The following is a 16589-nucleotide window of genomic DNA, read 5'->3' on the forward strand; positions in this document are numbered from 1 at the left end:
TGCTTGTCCCCAGGTTAGCTCTGGCTGCTGGATGGGCTGGCAGCAGCAAGGCTGGGAGCTGAGGCGCGGGAGGTGCCTCCATACCTGGTAGAGCTCTATCCGCTGCTCCGAGACGCGAGCCTTGGTGTTCTGCAGGCGGAAGACCCTGAACTCAGCCTTCACCAGGTTGGAGGCGTTCTTCTCCATCGCCGACACGTCGAACCGGACGATTCGGAAGTAAAGGCTGTAATAGCTCGGCGGGATGGCATCTGCAAGAAAGCAGTGGGATTTTATTCCTTTTCTTGGTGATCAAATATACTGCTCCTTCAAACATTTTAATACAAGACAGCCTCAGACAGGGAAATACCTGAAGTGTGGTTCAGTTTCCAATGGTCAATTCAGTACTATTAACAATTTAATAAAAATTAAGAAAATCTACCCCACATGTTTTTTATAAGACTGCCATATTAACAGAGATTAACAACTACTTTCAACTCCACTTCAGGTCATGCATTTAAACCTCCCCTCTTTCAACCCACTGGTGGAAAATCCTGAATACTTATAAGCCAAAGAAAAAACATAGCGGTTGGTACATGGTAAATGCCTTCAGGCTTACAGAGAGTTCACAGGGATCTGCTAAGACAACAAATAACAGCAGCTCATCTGATCTATATGTTTTCTGAAACCCACTTCCCCTCAGAATATGGAGTATGAATTAGCCAGCTTCAGATTTTATTCTATACCTAGTTATTAAAGGATATTTTTGGAACAAAATAGCCATTCTAATTATAGTGATGAGGGCTGGGAGAAAAGAGGAAGGAAAAACAAGGGGAAAAGGCAAGCAGACAGTTGACACTCTGAAGAGGATTACATGAGTTTTTACCCCTTGGAAGCAGTAAAAGCCATAAACATAACACTCCTTACTATAAATTTGGTAAAAGCGGAAAGAAAACCCCTAAAGATGGGCCCAAGTCTTCAGCAGCAGTGTCAGACTCCATTTAGGTTTCAAAACAGTGTTTCTCCTTACCGGTGGTAAACCCTGACTAAGGGTAAGCAGCAAGGCAGTTTTGCACAAACCAGGTAACCCTAAGGGGTTCAAGTCATCATCTGAAGCCCTTTCATACTGTCCAGAGCAGCAGCACCAGGAGAGGTTTACCTGCAGCACTCCTGCCTGACAGCCAAACTCATTGGAGAAGAGAGAGGGGAAGAGAGTGGAAGGAGACAAACTCACACTCCCCAGAGAAGAGATGGAATTACTTTAAGGCCTGATAAAAATCTCAGTTCAAATGAAGGGAACAGTTTCTTCTTTTTTCACAGTGTGAAAACTGAAGTGGATAAATTAGAAAAACAAAGAAAAAGGAAAATTGTATTTGGGGGCTGGGGAGGCATTTTCAGCTGAGGAAGCACAGGTGTTCTCACAGTTACACATTTAATAACCCACCTGTTGTAGCTCTTTGAGGAAGTTCAAACTGACTATTTAATAAATGTAGCTACGAGAAAATCTTTGATGATAAAGAAATAATCTCAGCCTCAACTGTAGATGCATTAGAAGTGAGAGATGACAAGTTCCCAAAGCACTTCAAAAAAATCCTCTGAAAGAGTACTTCTCAAAGCAGACCCTCAGTATGATCAAACAGGTACAACTATGAAGAGGAAACTCCAAACTTCCTTATAATTCCATTTAACTAAAAAAAAAAAAAAAAAAAAAAAAAAAAAAAAAAAAAAAAAAAAAAAGGGTCTCAGATTTTCACATCTGCAGTGCTCGAAAATAAACCCCCAGGCATCATAATCACTATTCTTGCCTACCATGCTCCATGCTCATTGACAGGAAATTGCCACAATCTCACAGTGAGAACTCAAAAGCAAACAGATGCAGATTACTCCTACACCAAAGCTGCTCCTCTCTCCCATCAGCAACACATCAGTGCCAGAGTCTCTCAAAATACCAAAGGAAGGGATTCTGAGAAACACTTAACCGTATGCCACTATGACCTTGATATATTTTGCAAATTCTTATAAAAGCTACTTGGTTCGGAGATTACATCCTCCTTGAAGAGAGAGATGATATCTTCCGTTTATTTTTCCTGCTCTAGGAAACTCCAAGACTACTACTTGCTTTTCAGCCAAACCTAATCCTACTAGGAATATAATTTGGCATAATAATATGTATATACAAGATTGATGCTTCCAGGATGAGTTGTAAGTTGTCCTTCCCTGTCATTTGTTTGAGCCCTCAACCTGCCATTTCATTCACTGTGGACAAGCCAAACTAGCAGCCATTCACTTGCCCTGGCACAGACAAACCCTGTCCATCTTGACTTTATTTTAGATTGAAAAGTCCTATTTAACTGTCAGCTTGGTTTATATTTAGCCTCTTATTCCTAGAACCTTCTTGTGCTATGTTTGTAGGCCTTCTTTCCAGTTTCTTTGTTTTAGATACTGTATATTGCAAATCTCTGAATATGTATCTGAATAGATATTCCTGAGCCATTCCTGCATTTATATTTTTTCTCTCCTTCTTTTATAAGGAAGACAGAAAATGAATACTCTGTCAGTGTGCCTGTTTTTGTGTTGGCATATGTGCATTTGTAAACGCTGCAAACAACTATTTACCTTCCAATGGAAGGCAGGCATGCGACACCCTCTGTGAGTTAGCAGGAATTCTTGTCTTACAGAAGTTTCATCTCTCTTGTAAGATAGTTTTACATCTTTATATAAGAAACCTCACACAATAAATTTGATTTCTTTATCATTCATGACAGTATCCACAGGAAGTCAACTGAGGAAAAGGCATTATTCACGGACAGATGAAACAAAGAAGGTATGGCTGCCTGCACAATTGGGGTTTATGTGAAAATTAATCAACATGAAGACTGAGAAATGAGACTTGCAACTCTCTTTAAAGGGATGCTAAGAACCCCATGGAGTCTACAGGCTTTTGGACTGGCTTTTAAGTGATCTCAGATGCTGCAATTTATCTCTCTTTGTGACTCCACCTTAACCTGACAGTTTTATCAATTCAGATCCAGTTGGATATCTCTGCACTCCCCTCTGGTTTTGGCCCCGTGACTCCAGCAGACAACAGGGCGACTGACCAAGCTAGTCTGCAGTCACAGTTACCTTGCTGCAGACTAGACTCCTGAAGTATTCTATTAATGAGTGGAATTAAATCAACACTTTTCCTGTAGCTAGCAAAACATAGATGTCTTTTGTTGTGGTAGGAGAGAGAACAGTAAACACAATGAAAGGTTCCGTTTTTATCATTTTTAAATTAGTCATTAAATCAACCCTCAAAAAAACCTGAAGACTTCCAGCTGTAATAATCATAATCACAATCACCACAGTTGAGATGAGTTAAACAACACAGCTGGAGAAGCTGAAGGCAGTATCCATCATCCTCCTCCCTTTAGGCTGCTAAACACCGAGCATCACACTTTTTCTTTTTTTTTTTTTTTTTTTTTTTTCTGTCTTGAACAAGCTGAAACTTCATCAGCTGCTTTACACAGGACAGTCCGAACTGCCAGGTTAAAATGTACTCTGGTATGTGAGTGATCAAGTGCATAAGGACACCGTGGCTTCTGTGCCTCTTACAGACTTTGTTCAATATCCAGCATCCTCCAGGCTTCTGTGCCAGCAGCCTGGACAAAAAGCAGCCCTGCTCTGACAAAGCAGAAAAACACCGATGGGAGGGGTGCAGGAGACCCATCCCAACACAGTCTGCAGTGCTGCTCCAGGCTGGAACACTGTCAATGGGAGAGACTGGACACATTCTCTGACCAACCCTCCAACACAGCACACAGGCTCCCAGAGGAGTGCAAGGTGCAGTCAAGCACCCTGAAACTGAAAGCCGGGATAGGAAGTTTGTTTCACACTGAAGACATTCCCCAAACCAGGAATAACCTGCATAAAAGGATGGCACTTCTGCCTTGCGCAGTTGCCTTTGATGAACTGAGCCCTGCATTTCCACAGCTTTCCTCACAAGTACTGCATGTACTGACATTTCAGGAGAAACAAAACACTCTGTTTGACACAGCTCTTCTGAGAGCTGAGCTTTCGTTCTGGCGAGGAAAAAGACCTAAATTCAATTGTATCCAAATGAGGCTTTTTTTTCCTCTCTGAATTTTCATTTCTGCTATTGAAACAAAAAGAAATCAATTACATGCACAGCCCAAGTTAGGAAATGTAAACAACTTTTCTTTTCTCCTTGGAAGAGGCCAGACAGGCCGCCTTCACACATACACCCACACTGGAAAGGCTGAGAGCTTCAATCTAATCCTTCCATCAAGGGCTTGTAATAAATGCTCCAAAGATTTATTTTTATTCCCTTTTGTGTTTATTAAACTTTGGAGGGTTTCTTTTCCTTTTTATTTTCTTTCTGGTGCTTTGCCCATTCTTTATTATGGCAGCTACAAAACACGGAGTGCCCTTTTCTTCTCGCTCTCCTTTTTCTCCCCCTCCTCATCTTTCTAACTGCAGTACATGAATGACCGTGTAGTAGGCTTTGAAGCAGCACATGCAAATATTTATAAGAGTAGCTTGATTGTTATTAAATGCAGTTGTTATGCTTTCCATGCTCTGGCAAGCTTCCCTAACCTCTCTAACTATTAGAACCATTTAGGCTGTTTAGATTTCAGCTCACTGATAGCAAATTCAATGGGTTTTTTTTCTAACAAGCAGCATAACGTGACATCGTTTCTCCCTCTGTGTGAATTTCTCTCCCTGCTCAGCTTTGGGGTCCCTGCCAGGAGCTGGGTCAGGCTGCCTCCAAAGACATGCAGACACGGTAAGTGAAGCAGCATGCGCTGGAAGGGTGAACATCTTGTCAGCTGTGACAGCACATCTTTCCAGCAGGATCCCATCCTTCCTGTCAGGCACACTTCAGTCACAAATCCTCTCCTCTTTTCCAGGGAAAATCTCTCCAAGAAATCAGAAGCTTGTTTAATGTATCTGGGCTCCCAAACCCATAATAATCACTCCGCTCACCCGTACTGACCCTGATGTGACTGCAAAATCCTGCTGGAAACTGCCTCTCTGCAACCAAAGGGGACCAAATAATGGAAGCCACAGATCATATCCAGGAATTGGGACTGGCCCTCAAGGGTAAATCAGTCATACATCACTTTCCCATTAGCTCTGAGCCTCTGTCCTACTATGACATTAAGCTATAAGCACATCCATTAGCTGATCAGCGCTCTTGGATGGAACACTTGTCCCATTTTTCCTCAGCCATCACTTGCTGCAAGAGCCTGGAAGTTAGACAGTACAAAAGTAGTGCAAGAGACTTACTCCAATATTCCAGTTTTTATCTACCAAGTTGTCTCTGAGGTATTGCCTTTATCTGTCATCAACCATTTGCTACTGAGGAGGGACTGTGCACTGAAGTCAAGAAAAAACCCACTGGGAACACAGTAGGTTGAGAAAGAGTAACTACCTAATGACCAGAATTTGTGACACGTTTTTCACAGCTGAACCACTTGCTATTCCTCTTCTGAAACACATTTAAGATGTATGACAATATATCAAAAGTAAACAACCCAGAACATACCAGGTTGAAAAACAGGCACAATGAGGCAAAGAGGGAATTTTTGGAGGACACATTTATGAAATGATGTGCTCCTTACTTAAAATCTGTCAAGAGCCTTCTGGTTCTTCTGCTACTTCCTCATTGCTTCACCAAGCCTGAATTAAAAGATGACGAGCCACAGCAATGACTTCAACAGCAAGCAGATCTGGTAGCCAGGTTTCCAGTTACCCGAATAACTCATTCCCTTAAGGTACTCCTACTGCTCTGGAGTTCGATGGACTCTGACAACACTTTTACACAACTGTCTTTTGTACTTTAAATTCCGTCATGGTGAAAAGCATCCTGCAGTTGTCTTTGGGTCAAAATGCAACTGGCATAGTAAGGATTCTGAGACATTGTAATTATCCCCTGAAGAATCACAGGATTAAGTTTAAGTTTAGGTTTCAAGTTCTCACAAAGACAAGAAGCAAAATAAACTCAAGTAATTGTTAGTGGTGTAGCAAAGCTGCTGCATAGAATTCTTGCACAAAACAGGTTTAAGTCCTGGCTTTGTGGGTCACCATAAAGATGCAAAGAGAAGGGCATCTTATTACATGCTCACTTAATTTCAGTCACTTCATCCCTATTAGCACATTGGAGCTGGATGCGAGTCTTACAGTGGGCAACAAACCTTGCCTGGAAAAGCTACAATTGCTGATTTATTATTTTACGGCTGTAACAATTCAACACTTTTTTGCTGTTGTTGTTTGTAGTTGTTTTCCCTGGGCTGGGTCAAATAGTGTTGCAAGTTTAACCTCAGCTGTGTTTAAATGCTGTAGCTGAAACTGACTGCTTTGGATGTTAATTTGGTATGCAGCCCATTGTAAGAAGAACTGTAATTTTGCTATATCACTGAATTGTCAGATTTAAGTGAATCTTATCAGCCAGAAAGCCCTCATTGAGATCCTTTTTTCCACTGGACCTTTTCTCTCTGCCACACTTTCACAATTATTTTCAAGCTACTAGTCTTTGTACACTCAGTCCAAAACATCACTTAGTATGAAAAGTCCATACTACTCACACCAGCCAGAAAGAAGGAAGAGAAAATATCTATCCTGGACAATCAGTGATGGCTTCTTCTCTCCTCCCTCTCTTACGGGTTCCAAAAGGGAATAAAAAACCAGGCCAACATCACACACATTTGTTTACCTCCTACAAGGTGTAACACCAAGAGTCTGCACCACAGCAGATGCCCCAGATGGATCCCTTTTGGAAAACGTTCCCAGCTATTCCATCACCCCAAAGGCAAAGGAGAGTCAAATTTAATACCAAAGAGAAAAGCTGCAGGAGCATTCTGTTTTATCTGAGATGACCAAAAGCATCAGACAAAGTCTCCAGAATCCTGAAATGACAGGGAGGTACTGCTGCCTCACACACTCCTGCTGCAAGGGGAGGGAGATTTCAGGTGGGTGCAGCCTGCCACAGAAAGAAACCTGTCCCCCATCACTGCTCATTGCAGGGAAGATCAGAAAATCTGAATGTGTTTCAGAAGTGGGAGAAAAATACTTAAGGAAAACATACAAAGTCCTTCCAGACAAGCTACACAATTTACTTTGGAGGAAATCAGTTGTTTGTGTGGGATGTGTGGAGCAAAAAGGTGACACCTGTGGACCACACAGGAAGACACCTGAAACTAAGGGCTGGAGACTGCATGTATGAGTTTACATCTTCAGATGTATGATAAGGTAAACCAACACAGAGATTGCAAAAAACTTGTAACTACTCTACCACCACAGAGCAGTCCTGAGGCAATGACAAGACACAATCCTGGTCCTTTACAAAGTCTCCTGTTCTGAGAGTGTGTCCTGTTGAGCGAATTCCTTTAGGGAAGGTCACTTTACTTCCACAACTGTGAAGAAAGCAAAGGCTGCCCAGAAGACCACTTCTGCTATAAACAAAATTCTCTGAGCATTAACTTCCAGAAGAATCTGAATAAACACTGAGCCTCTTGAATCAACTGCCTGGATCCAAACTTCTGAAGGTGGAGGAGAATCAAAAACTTGTTGAAATCACTGAAACCTCTGGCTAAGATGAAAGGGGGAACTGTCTGGTCCCTCTCAGGAACACAAACCCACAACTCCAACCCAGGCACAATTGGTGTGACCACTCCCAAATACTCCTATTTCTTAAAAAGGAGCAGGGAATCATGGAACCCCTCCTAGTGGACACACCCTCTGGACACCAGGTAGCACACATAGTACTGTCCCAGGCCTGGTATTTCTTTTCCCTATTTGCAAAAGCTAGAGTAGATGGAAACGGGTAACCAGCACCTCACATGAGAACACCGGCACAGTGCTCAACACTTTCTGTCCCTGCCTTTATGACTGCTTGAATGGGAATTTCCTGAAGAGAAATTCCACTACATAACTCTCTAGACTCTCCTCTCTCGGCCTGCCTTCAAAGCTTTCCAGGCTGTTGGCTTGTTTTCCCTCGTCCATGCTGAAACACAGGGGCTGGGTAATGAGAACAACACTGAAATATCACATGAACACTGTTCTCAGGTATAAATTTTGAGCCATTTGAGCAATGCTTAATTGGGTTAACTTAATTACTTGGGATTATTTTGGAGAGCAGCAAATGCTGAGTTTTTCATTCCAGACCATCTTTCACATATATAAACCTCCAGGCATTTTAGGAAGTCTGAAAGGTCTGACCTCAATTCTCCTCTTCTCAAAGTGCTCTTTACACATCACCTGTCGTGCAAAGCAGCCAGAGAGGGAATGTAAACACAAACCCTACTGCTATCTTTGTTTCTCAACAAAGAAGTCTTAATCTTGTGGCAGGTTAAAACATATGGGGTAAAGGTACAGCAAAACCACTCGCTCTCTCACCACATAAACCCCCTCTAATCTCACAGCTGTGTATGCAACACAGCAATTTTCATAGTGAGACAGAAAAACACATCCTCAGATATGTTCCTCACTCCTACGCTGGGTGCCAGCACAGCAAGCCCATGACCATTCCAGGAGAAGCTGATCCTTTTCTGCAGGGAAGGTGCATGGCAAGCTAACAGCAAAGCTGCTGTGTCTGTCAACAGGCATTAGAACAACTTACGAAGATGCCAAAGCCTCTCCAAAACCTGAGTAAAGTTTTGCTCCCAGTGAAGTCACTGACCAAACATTCCCAACACTTTCAAAAGGGCCAGGAATTTACCCCTGCAACTGCAAGCACAGAGAAGATTTTCAGCACAAGGAAACTGTCTCCAGCCTCACTGTGAATTAATCTGCCAACAAAAGGCCCTTCAGCTTTCAGCAGTTATTTTGTGAACATTCAGGGAAGAAGAACTCTTTTCAAATCCCCATCAGGATCCTTTGAATGAAATCCCAGGTTATCATGTATCACCACTGAAATCAAATATGTAAATAGATGTGTGTTGTGTTTGGAAACGTCTCAGGTATGTACTTCGCTATTCTACTTACATTGGAATGTAAGAAAAATACTCCTAGTGTCTTTCATCTCTCTCCATGAAAGACTACTCCTCTTTCAGCTAGGAATCATAAGGAAGAATTGCAATTACAATTGCCTATCTCATCTTAAAAAAAAAAAAAAAAAAAAAAAAGGTGGGGCAAAAAGAAAAAGCTCACCAGGGAACACAAACCGTTCTCACAGGCAGAGTAAGACTTGACTTGCTGGCACAGTTCAGCTGAGGTTTTTTGGCTGCAATGACCTCAGCAAGTGAAAACAGAGCAACCAACCTTCTGCAGCTCACAGGGCTGACCAACAGTCTTCCCTGTAACAGAAACCTTTTTTCTCTTCCATTTCCCAAGCTCCTTCTGCTTGCATGCTACCAAAGTGGTACCTTCTGTAACAAGAGACCTCTCTGTTGGCAGGCTGAAGAAGCAGACATGATCACAAGTCCAGCTGCACTGCTGTGTATCCCACTGCTTTACACAGACATTGGGATGCTGACTGCAGTGCCTGAAAGCCCCTAGCAGCAATCAGTGCTCCAACCTCCATCCCCAAACCCGAGTCACCTTGAAAAATTTTTATCTCAGAAAAACATTTTACCTTCTCAATGGCAGATTAGGTGTAAGGTTAGATGTATGTGTGTGTTTGAGAAAGTCTATATATGTTTATTATTTTTTTAAATCCTTCCTCTTCCTGGCACCCTTCTGATGAACTTCACTTGCACTCACAGCCCATCCAGCAGGATTAAAACTAGCTTCACCATGTTGCTACTGCTCCATTTTACTAATGAACTATATTTAAAAAATATGCTTTGTTCAGACATACTTTTATTGAATCCCTCAAATTCACACAGAAAATTATTTCTGTTATAAATCTATCTTCCCTGTCAGCCTATGAGGGGAGCCTGGCATGCCTGCACGCAGCTCTGCACACTCTGCACCTCTCCCTCCTCTCAGCTCCAGGGTTTCCACAGGCATGAGGCCAAAGGCAGCAGCATCCTGCAGCCCTGGGGGACCTGCCATCCATGGTAAGGTAAGAAAGCTGCACTCCCTCAGCAGTGCCCAAGGCAGAGAAGTCAACCAGCCCACAGGGTCAGGATGCTTCCAAGAGCCATGGGACATTGGTCCTACAGGGCCAGCCCGGTCAGGTGCCCCCAGAGCTGGGAACCAGGGTGGTCTTTTGGGGACTCCCTGAAAGCAGCTCCAGTGAGGCAGACTGTGTTTAAGCCTGAGCCTTGGACAGAAGTACAGGGTTTACAAGGCTAACCTTCCTAAGGAGATGGACTCAGTATCTCCTTTAAGGCAAGCTGTGGTCACCCACTGTCTGTCTGTCCGTAAAATCAGGCTGCTGCATTCTGACAGCAAACATGCTCCTCACAGGCTCTGACCTGCACCTTTAGTGCTGGATGACTTGAGCTGCTCTTTAAGCCCGTGAATGCCATCTCCATTTTAATCTTCTGCATAGAAGGGCTCCTAATCACAAGCTTTGTTACGAAATCCACAGGGATGGCAGGAAATCTCTTGGATATGTCCGAAGGATTGTATTATGCCAGGGCAATGCAACTATACAAAAATCTACTTTACAAAAAATGTACTGCTGCAGAACAAAGCTGCACTGGAGAGAAAAAAACAGAACTGGAAAACATTCTGAATTATTTAAAGAACTAAGAAAACTTTTCTCCAATCCAATTTTCTCCAACAGTGTCACAACAACCACAAAGCCGTCATACATGACAAACTCAGTAGTGTTGAAATCAAGGAAATGGCAGCAAAAAGACATTCTCGGGCTATTTCACAATTCAGTTTAAGCTGCTGTGTTTATGTGCCTCTCTATCTTAGCACAGAAAAATCCAAATATCACTTCTCTTGATCTCAATTCCAACATTTTATTTCTCTTCTTATACACCTGCAGGGCAATTCAATCAGCTGGCAATTCGATCAGCTGGAATTCAATGTAAGTGATATAAGTGGCAAGACCAGTTTGAATATTTAGCACAGTAACAGGGCAAGAAGCCCACCACTCTGCTTCAGAGAAAGAGCACAGGCATAGGCTTCCTTCCTTCTTCTCAAAGTCACCCTGTCAGCTTTTTATGCAGCCATGTGCTTAAAGGATTTCCTGCCTCAGAGCCCGTAGTAGTGAGGGATCACAGGTTGAACCCAGTCCTCGTGATGCTCCTCAGACTGAGGAGAGCCTACAGGACCAAATCCTTCATGCAGCTCACATTTGGAATGTGATTTTTGTTACTGCTTTCCCAGCCTACCCAGCCTGTGTTTTGAAAGGCCTCCCCCGAGCAGGAGCAGGAGTAGGTAATTGCTTTCCTGCCTCTGCTGTTGGTGGCCTTGGCAGTTCACATTCCTTGTGAGAGAGGGGAAAATGAGCGACCACGTTCTGCAGAGATTCCTCATTCCACTCTTCTCAGGCTGGCCTGTGGACAGTCACCTCCTCCTAACACTCTCCAGGCCTCTCCAGCCTGGATTACATTCCAGGCTAGACAGAGTCATCCAGTCTCCCCAGATTTTTTTTGTTTCAACGTGGGAAGAGAGTACAGTTCCAACTGACAGAAGTTGGTCAAAGCAGGTCCCTTGCACAGAGGTTAAATTAAACAGTGCATCCCACAGAACCCAGCAGGGCAGCAGTCTTTGCTCAGTCACGGATGACTACTCGGTAAGAGTACACCATAAACCAAGTTGTCCTAAGCTACTTTTCCTTTTATGATGGACATAGAAAGAGCAGTGTCCTTTGCCAAAGGTCTGCAGCACCAAAGGTCTGCAGCACCAAGTCCTGTTACCTATGGCTGCAGGCTGCATGTAAGGCAGTGTGCCTTTGAAACTGTGAACTCTCCTTTTCCTCCTCCTATCTGCATATTTATGCAGCCCCATGACCACAGTTTTTAGGTGCACATCTGTCATTCATCACAGTTGGTGGTAACTCTTTTACTTCTGCTGCCTCATCTCACTTGGAGCTCTCCCACCATTTCATTCCTTTAAACCACTCAGGCATTTTCCCTCTTCAATTAGGCCCTTAAAACTTTCCTTCCTCTTTAAGCTTATGATTATTCTTTCATTAGTGCATTTTGTGGTGCTCTCTAAGGAGAGTAAGACAAAATAAACCTCTTTCCCCCCAAAATTACTGTCATGTTCTGAACAACTTGTAAGAAAAAAAGCCAAGGCACAGACTGGTAATGAAGGTAACACCATCAAGTTTCACCCTCTTCTGGAAAAGGAAGAGACTAAAATTGAATATACAGCCATAAACCATAGGAAATCAAATAGGTCTCTGCAAATGAAAGATGCCTGTGTAAACAGTTTCCAGGTTTATGGTTTTAATTACTACATAAATTAATGGAAAACAGGATTAAGGAATTTGCACCATTGTTATACACCATATTTGGAATCACAGCCTTTTTTTTTTCAGCTACAATACCATGAAGGCATAATCCAATAAAGTCCAACTGAACTAGATCCAATTTCTCCTTGATACTTAGCTTGGTAGACAAAAGTCTGTAATACTTCTCCAGCAGCACTCCTATGGGACTGAAACATGCAATATCAGAGTGATTTTGCAAAGCTTCCTCACTTATACTCAGGCTTTGGATTTTATGATTTGCACTCATTAAAAACATCTATGATTCCAGTTTTTCAGCTTTGCTCATTTACTAACTCTGTTTCTAAACAAGATTTCAAGCACCAATTGAACCATGGACCACGACCTCCTCTTCAGAGGTCCTCTGAATTGATAAAGTCATCTAGGAATCAATCAAAACGTGCAGAATAGCACAAGTGTTGGAACCACTCTTGTGCCTTTTGAAGAATCCATTCATATTTGGAAACACAAAGCTTGGTGCTTGTCATTCACAGCTAGAGTAAGCCTTTCTTTTTTTCTTCCTTCTTTTTCTTGTTTTCCTTTTACTGCAGTGCATGTTGACAAACTGCCCTTGAGTGACTGCTCTTTACACATCTTCAAGTAAGTCAATTACCCAGGGAGAATTAAGCAGGCTGTACCAGTTCAGTCAAACTTTTCTTCTACGAGCCTAAAATCCCACTAATGCCCTTCTCCTTCACAGGCTTGCTGCTCTTCATCTCCAGCTGAAATGAAACTCAGTACACTTGCATTACACTTGCAAGGTAACAGTGAAGCATCTAGAGCTTCACAGTTGGAAAGTGAAGCATCTAGAGCTCGGCAGAGTCTCTTCATGGAGTCTCATACGTACCTTGTTGCCTAGTGCCAAACAGTATGACTGGCTTTATTCAATGAAAATAAAGATATTGATTCCCATGTCTGTATAAACCTCTTTAAAACCAAAACCAAGTTAAGAGAAATTCCCTCTAAGAAATGCCACTAAGAGAAGATAAGAGTACTACATGTCTTTTTGGAGTCCCTGGAAAGAGCAGCATCTCCAATAGACCTTTCCATCTGGAATATACACTTACATTTTTGTTATCATCCTTCACAAATTACAGTCAAGAGAAAGAAGACAATGGCTGGGCTCTCATGCTTTGTCCTACAGGAACCTTGCCTGTCACATTATGAACTGCACAACAGCAAGGACCAACATGGTCATTCTGTAACTGAGTTTACAGAATAGCACTGAGAGCCAGCTGATATTTACGTATAAGAACAGTCACAATTAAGTCACAATCTTCTTTATAATCAAGCCTTATTGATTGGCACTATGTAGCATAGGTTGGCAAGGATAAACTCTAAGCATTTCTCACCTTCTAACCTAGGGCTGTGTCCATACAAGCTCAGTCTTAACCAAAGCTAACTTCCAAGTGCTCTGTTCAGAACTGCAAGACCCCCTAAGGCTGGAAGAGCTCTTCGGAATTTAACATTTCCTTCTACTAATTAACTGTATGTATTAGATGCCTTGTGTCAGCACAAGTTAGAAAGAGAGCAATCCCAGCTTCTCTCCGCTGGGAATGCAATGCCTGGCCAACCCAACAGGTTCAAGCTCTGAAGGGTATAACTTGACTAATTTAGAAGGTTATGCCTTGCTAACCTAATTCTCAGAAGCCTTGGAACCAAAATGCCTCTCAAAATTTGAAGTAGAAGCAAACAGAATGCCTCTGAATCTGAAAAGACACCAATATTCATCACAGATGTTGATGCAAGAACTTCTGACTAGCAGCAAGGTGTACACGGGAAGACCACAGCTTCTCAGATCCTCTTGTTCCAACTTGATCTTTTCTTTAATCCAATGCTGGAAACATTCTAGATACTTATGACTAAAAACGTTTTATTCCAACACTCTACTTTTTAAGCAAACCCATCTCTTTCCAATCTGAACTGTGGCCTCCAGTGTGTACCGGTCCAAGCACAGGAAGAGTGAGTAAACAATGGCCTTTCTGAGCACATGAGAGCCCCCCCACATCACTCCTGAACAGTGATTCAGTTTAAAAAAAATCTAAAAAATTTTAAAAATTTATTGCTAGAAAAGCAAGGGAAAAAAGGAAACAAAAAAGAAGGTAAAAAAGAGATGAAAAAAGGAGATTTTTTTTTTTCTGAATAATTTCAAGTTAACATAGCAAGATGTCCTAGACAGTTTTCTGAGTCTTAAAACCATCACATTTCAAATGTTAGTTTATGTAAATCTGGAAAGTTGCCTTGTCTGGAGTAAAATCACATACAGATTGAAAAAGGATTAAGGGGTTTTTTTTGTTACAATATATGCAGTTTTTATACTTTAACCTTCTAGTGTCTGAGATGGAAGAAAATTGGGAAAGTTGGGAATAAGGAGAATGGGCAGGAGTATGGTTCACTGCAATTGCTGCTGCAAGTATGGACTCTCTTTTTGCATTGCACAAGGTAACACAGGGCATTACAGACACAAAAATACCATTTTATAGCGTGGCTCCTTGTTACAGGTTAACACACAAGGAAATGGCAGAAGTTCGTATCATAGTGGGCACTCAGCTCTTGTCTGTGCTATTCTTGTCTGTGAGTGTTCAGGTTACAAGGCTAGACTGGCTTTCCTGTGTCCAAATAAAACAGCCAGACTGATCCAGTTGGATTTTCCAAAGGGCAAGGTAAACGTCTTTCCCCGAAATACTACAAATATCAATCACTCCGAGGGCCGCCACCTGCCTGAGATCCATCTGCAGAGAACTGGCTTTTGGACAGACATCACCACGAAGGAGTTCCTGATTCCTTTGTCCTTGGTGAGCCTTCTCACACCCCGGAGGAGACACCATGATAACAGAACTGTGGCACAGGAGAGCTGGGCTCCAGAGGTACCAGAGTGACAGGGGTAGGGACACACACCTGCCCCTCTGGCAGGTACCACCAGGACAACAGAACTACACCCCAGCTCAACAACAGACTGCCTCTTACCTCCTATTTTAATGACAGGTCTTGCTCAATTAATTGCAACTCTCCCCCTCCACCTGAAATTTCACCTATTTTCTTTTAAATTGTTACTGTAATACCCCCCAATTTTTACATTGGCAAGCAACTTTAGTTTCTGCTTTTTTGGGCACACGTAAATGTTTGAGGCAAAACTCTCAAGAGAAAGAGGCGTGCATACAAACAGACACACTTATATGCACACGAAGAAACAAAAAATATAAAAGAATATGTTTCAGACTAACAAAATGACATCCAACTAAATATTAGAAAAAGATGTTCTGACCATTTATGATTCAGAAGAATCCAAAACTAACGCAGACTCCAGACAGAGATCACATTCAGTGAAAGAGCTCCACAAATTGCATCATACAACACCATGACTGCGATAATGAATACGCATAACGACTACAGGGTCAGCGTCTGCATTTCTTAAGGATCAAAACAGACTAGGAATGCCTCAGCAGCTTCTTGGAACAAGCTAAAGAATGATTTGAAAACACTTTAGTTCAAAGGAGCATGAAAACCATGCAAGTTTTAAATTTTCTGCTCTACATGCATTATTAGTCATACTTCCTACTGGTGGGACTCCTCAGGTGCTCAGCTGACCTGTGCCTGCAGAAGCAGGGCTCCAGAAGTAAGTCTTTACTGGTCCAGACATATGACACTGACACAAATTACACACGATACTTGAGTTTAAGGATCGTATTCAGAGGGAACAAGCACTGAAAAACAGCTGTGAAACAGGGAATTCTCAGAAGAGTTTGTTGTTGAGTTGGGTGTTTTGCCTGAAGCACTGGTTGCATACTCTGGAGGCAGAGTTGTCCTCAGCAGTGATCCAAAAGAACAGGTGACAGTGAAATATCACACCTATCTATACAAAACATATGAATGCTTCAGGACTATTCTAGCCCTCCTCAATCCAAGGCTGACCCTCTATCAAAAGGAAAAGCTCCACATTTCAGAGGTGAAACTTGAGAAGGAATTTTTCTTCAAAATGCACATGGATTACATCAATAATGAGGTGATACCTTTGTCCTGGCTCTGTACTCTTGGCACACAGGTACTACCAGCACCTGAGGATCACAGATACAAATGAGAAGTACGGGACACCAGCAAACCACCCAACAGTCATGTCAAGCAGCAAAGAAAAATTTTTTGCCATTTTTAAATTTACACAACAATAGGTTATTTTACATAAACAAAAGTGTTACTAGAATGCACATAAATATTAAATCATAAATATTAAAACCACTGCCAAAAAAAAAATTAAAAATTATTCAACTGAAAGGACATG

General features: G+C 42.2%; 1 protein-coding gene across 1 annotated transcript in view; it reads right to left on the reverse strand.

Moving 5' to 3' along the window:
* TGFB2 (transforming growth factor beta 2) overlaps positions 1-16589 on the reverse strand; it is a 60683-nt gene that overhangs the window by 22681 nt on the left and 21413 nt on the right. The window contains exon 2 of the mRNA XM_059841024.1: positions 85-248. Coding sequence (XP_059697007.1) covers positions 85-248 — 164 coding nt within the window. The remainder of the gene's footprint in view (positions 1-84; positions 249-16589) is intronic.

This window comes from Haemorhous mexicanus, chromosome 3, assembly GCF_027477595.1.
Source record: "Haemorhous mexicanus isolate bHaeMex1 chromosome 3, bHaeMex1.pri, whole genome shotgun sequence".
Taxonomy (NCBI): Eukaryota; Metazoa; Chordata; class Aves; order Passeriformes; family Fringillidae; genus Haemorhous; species Haemorhous mexicanus.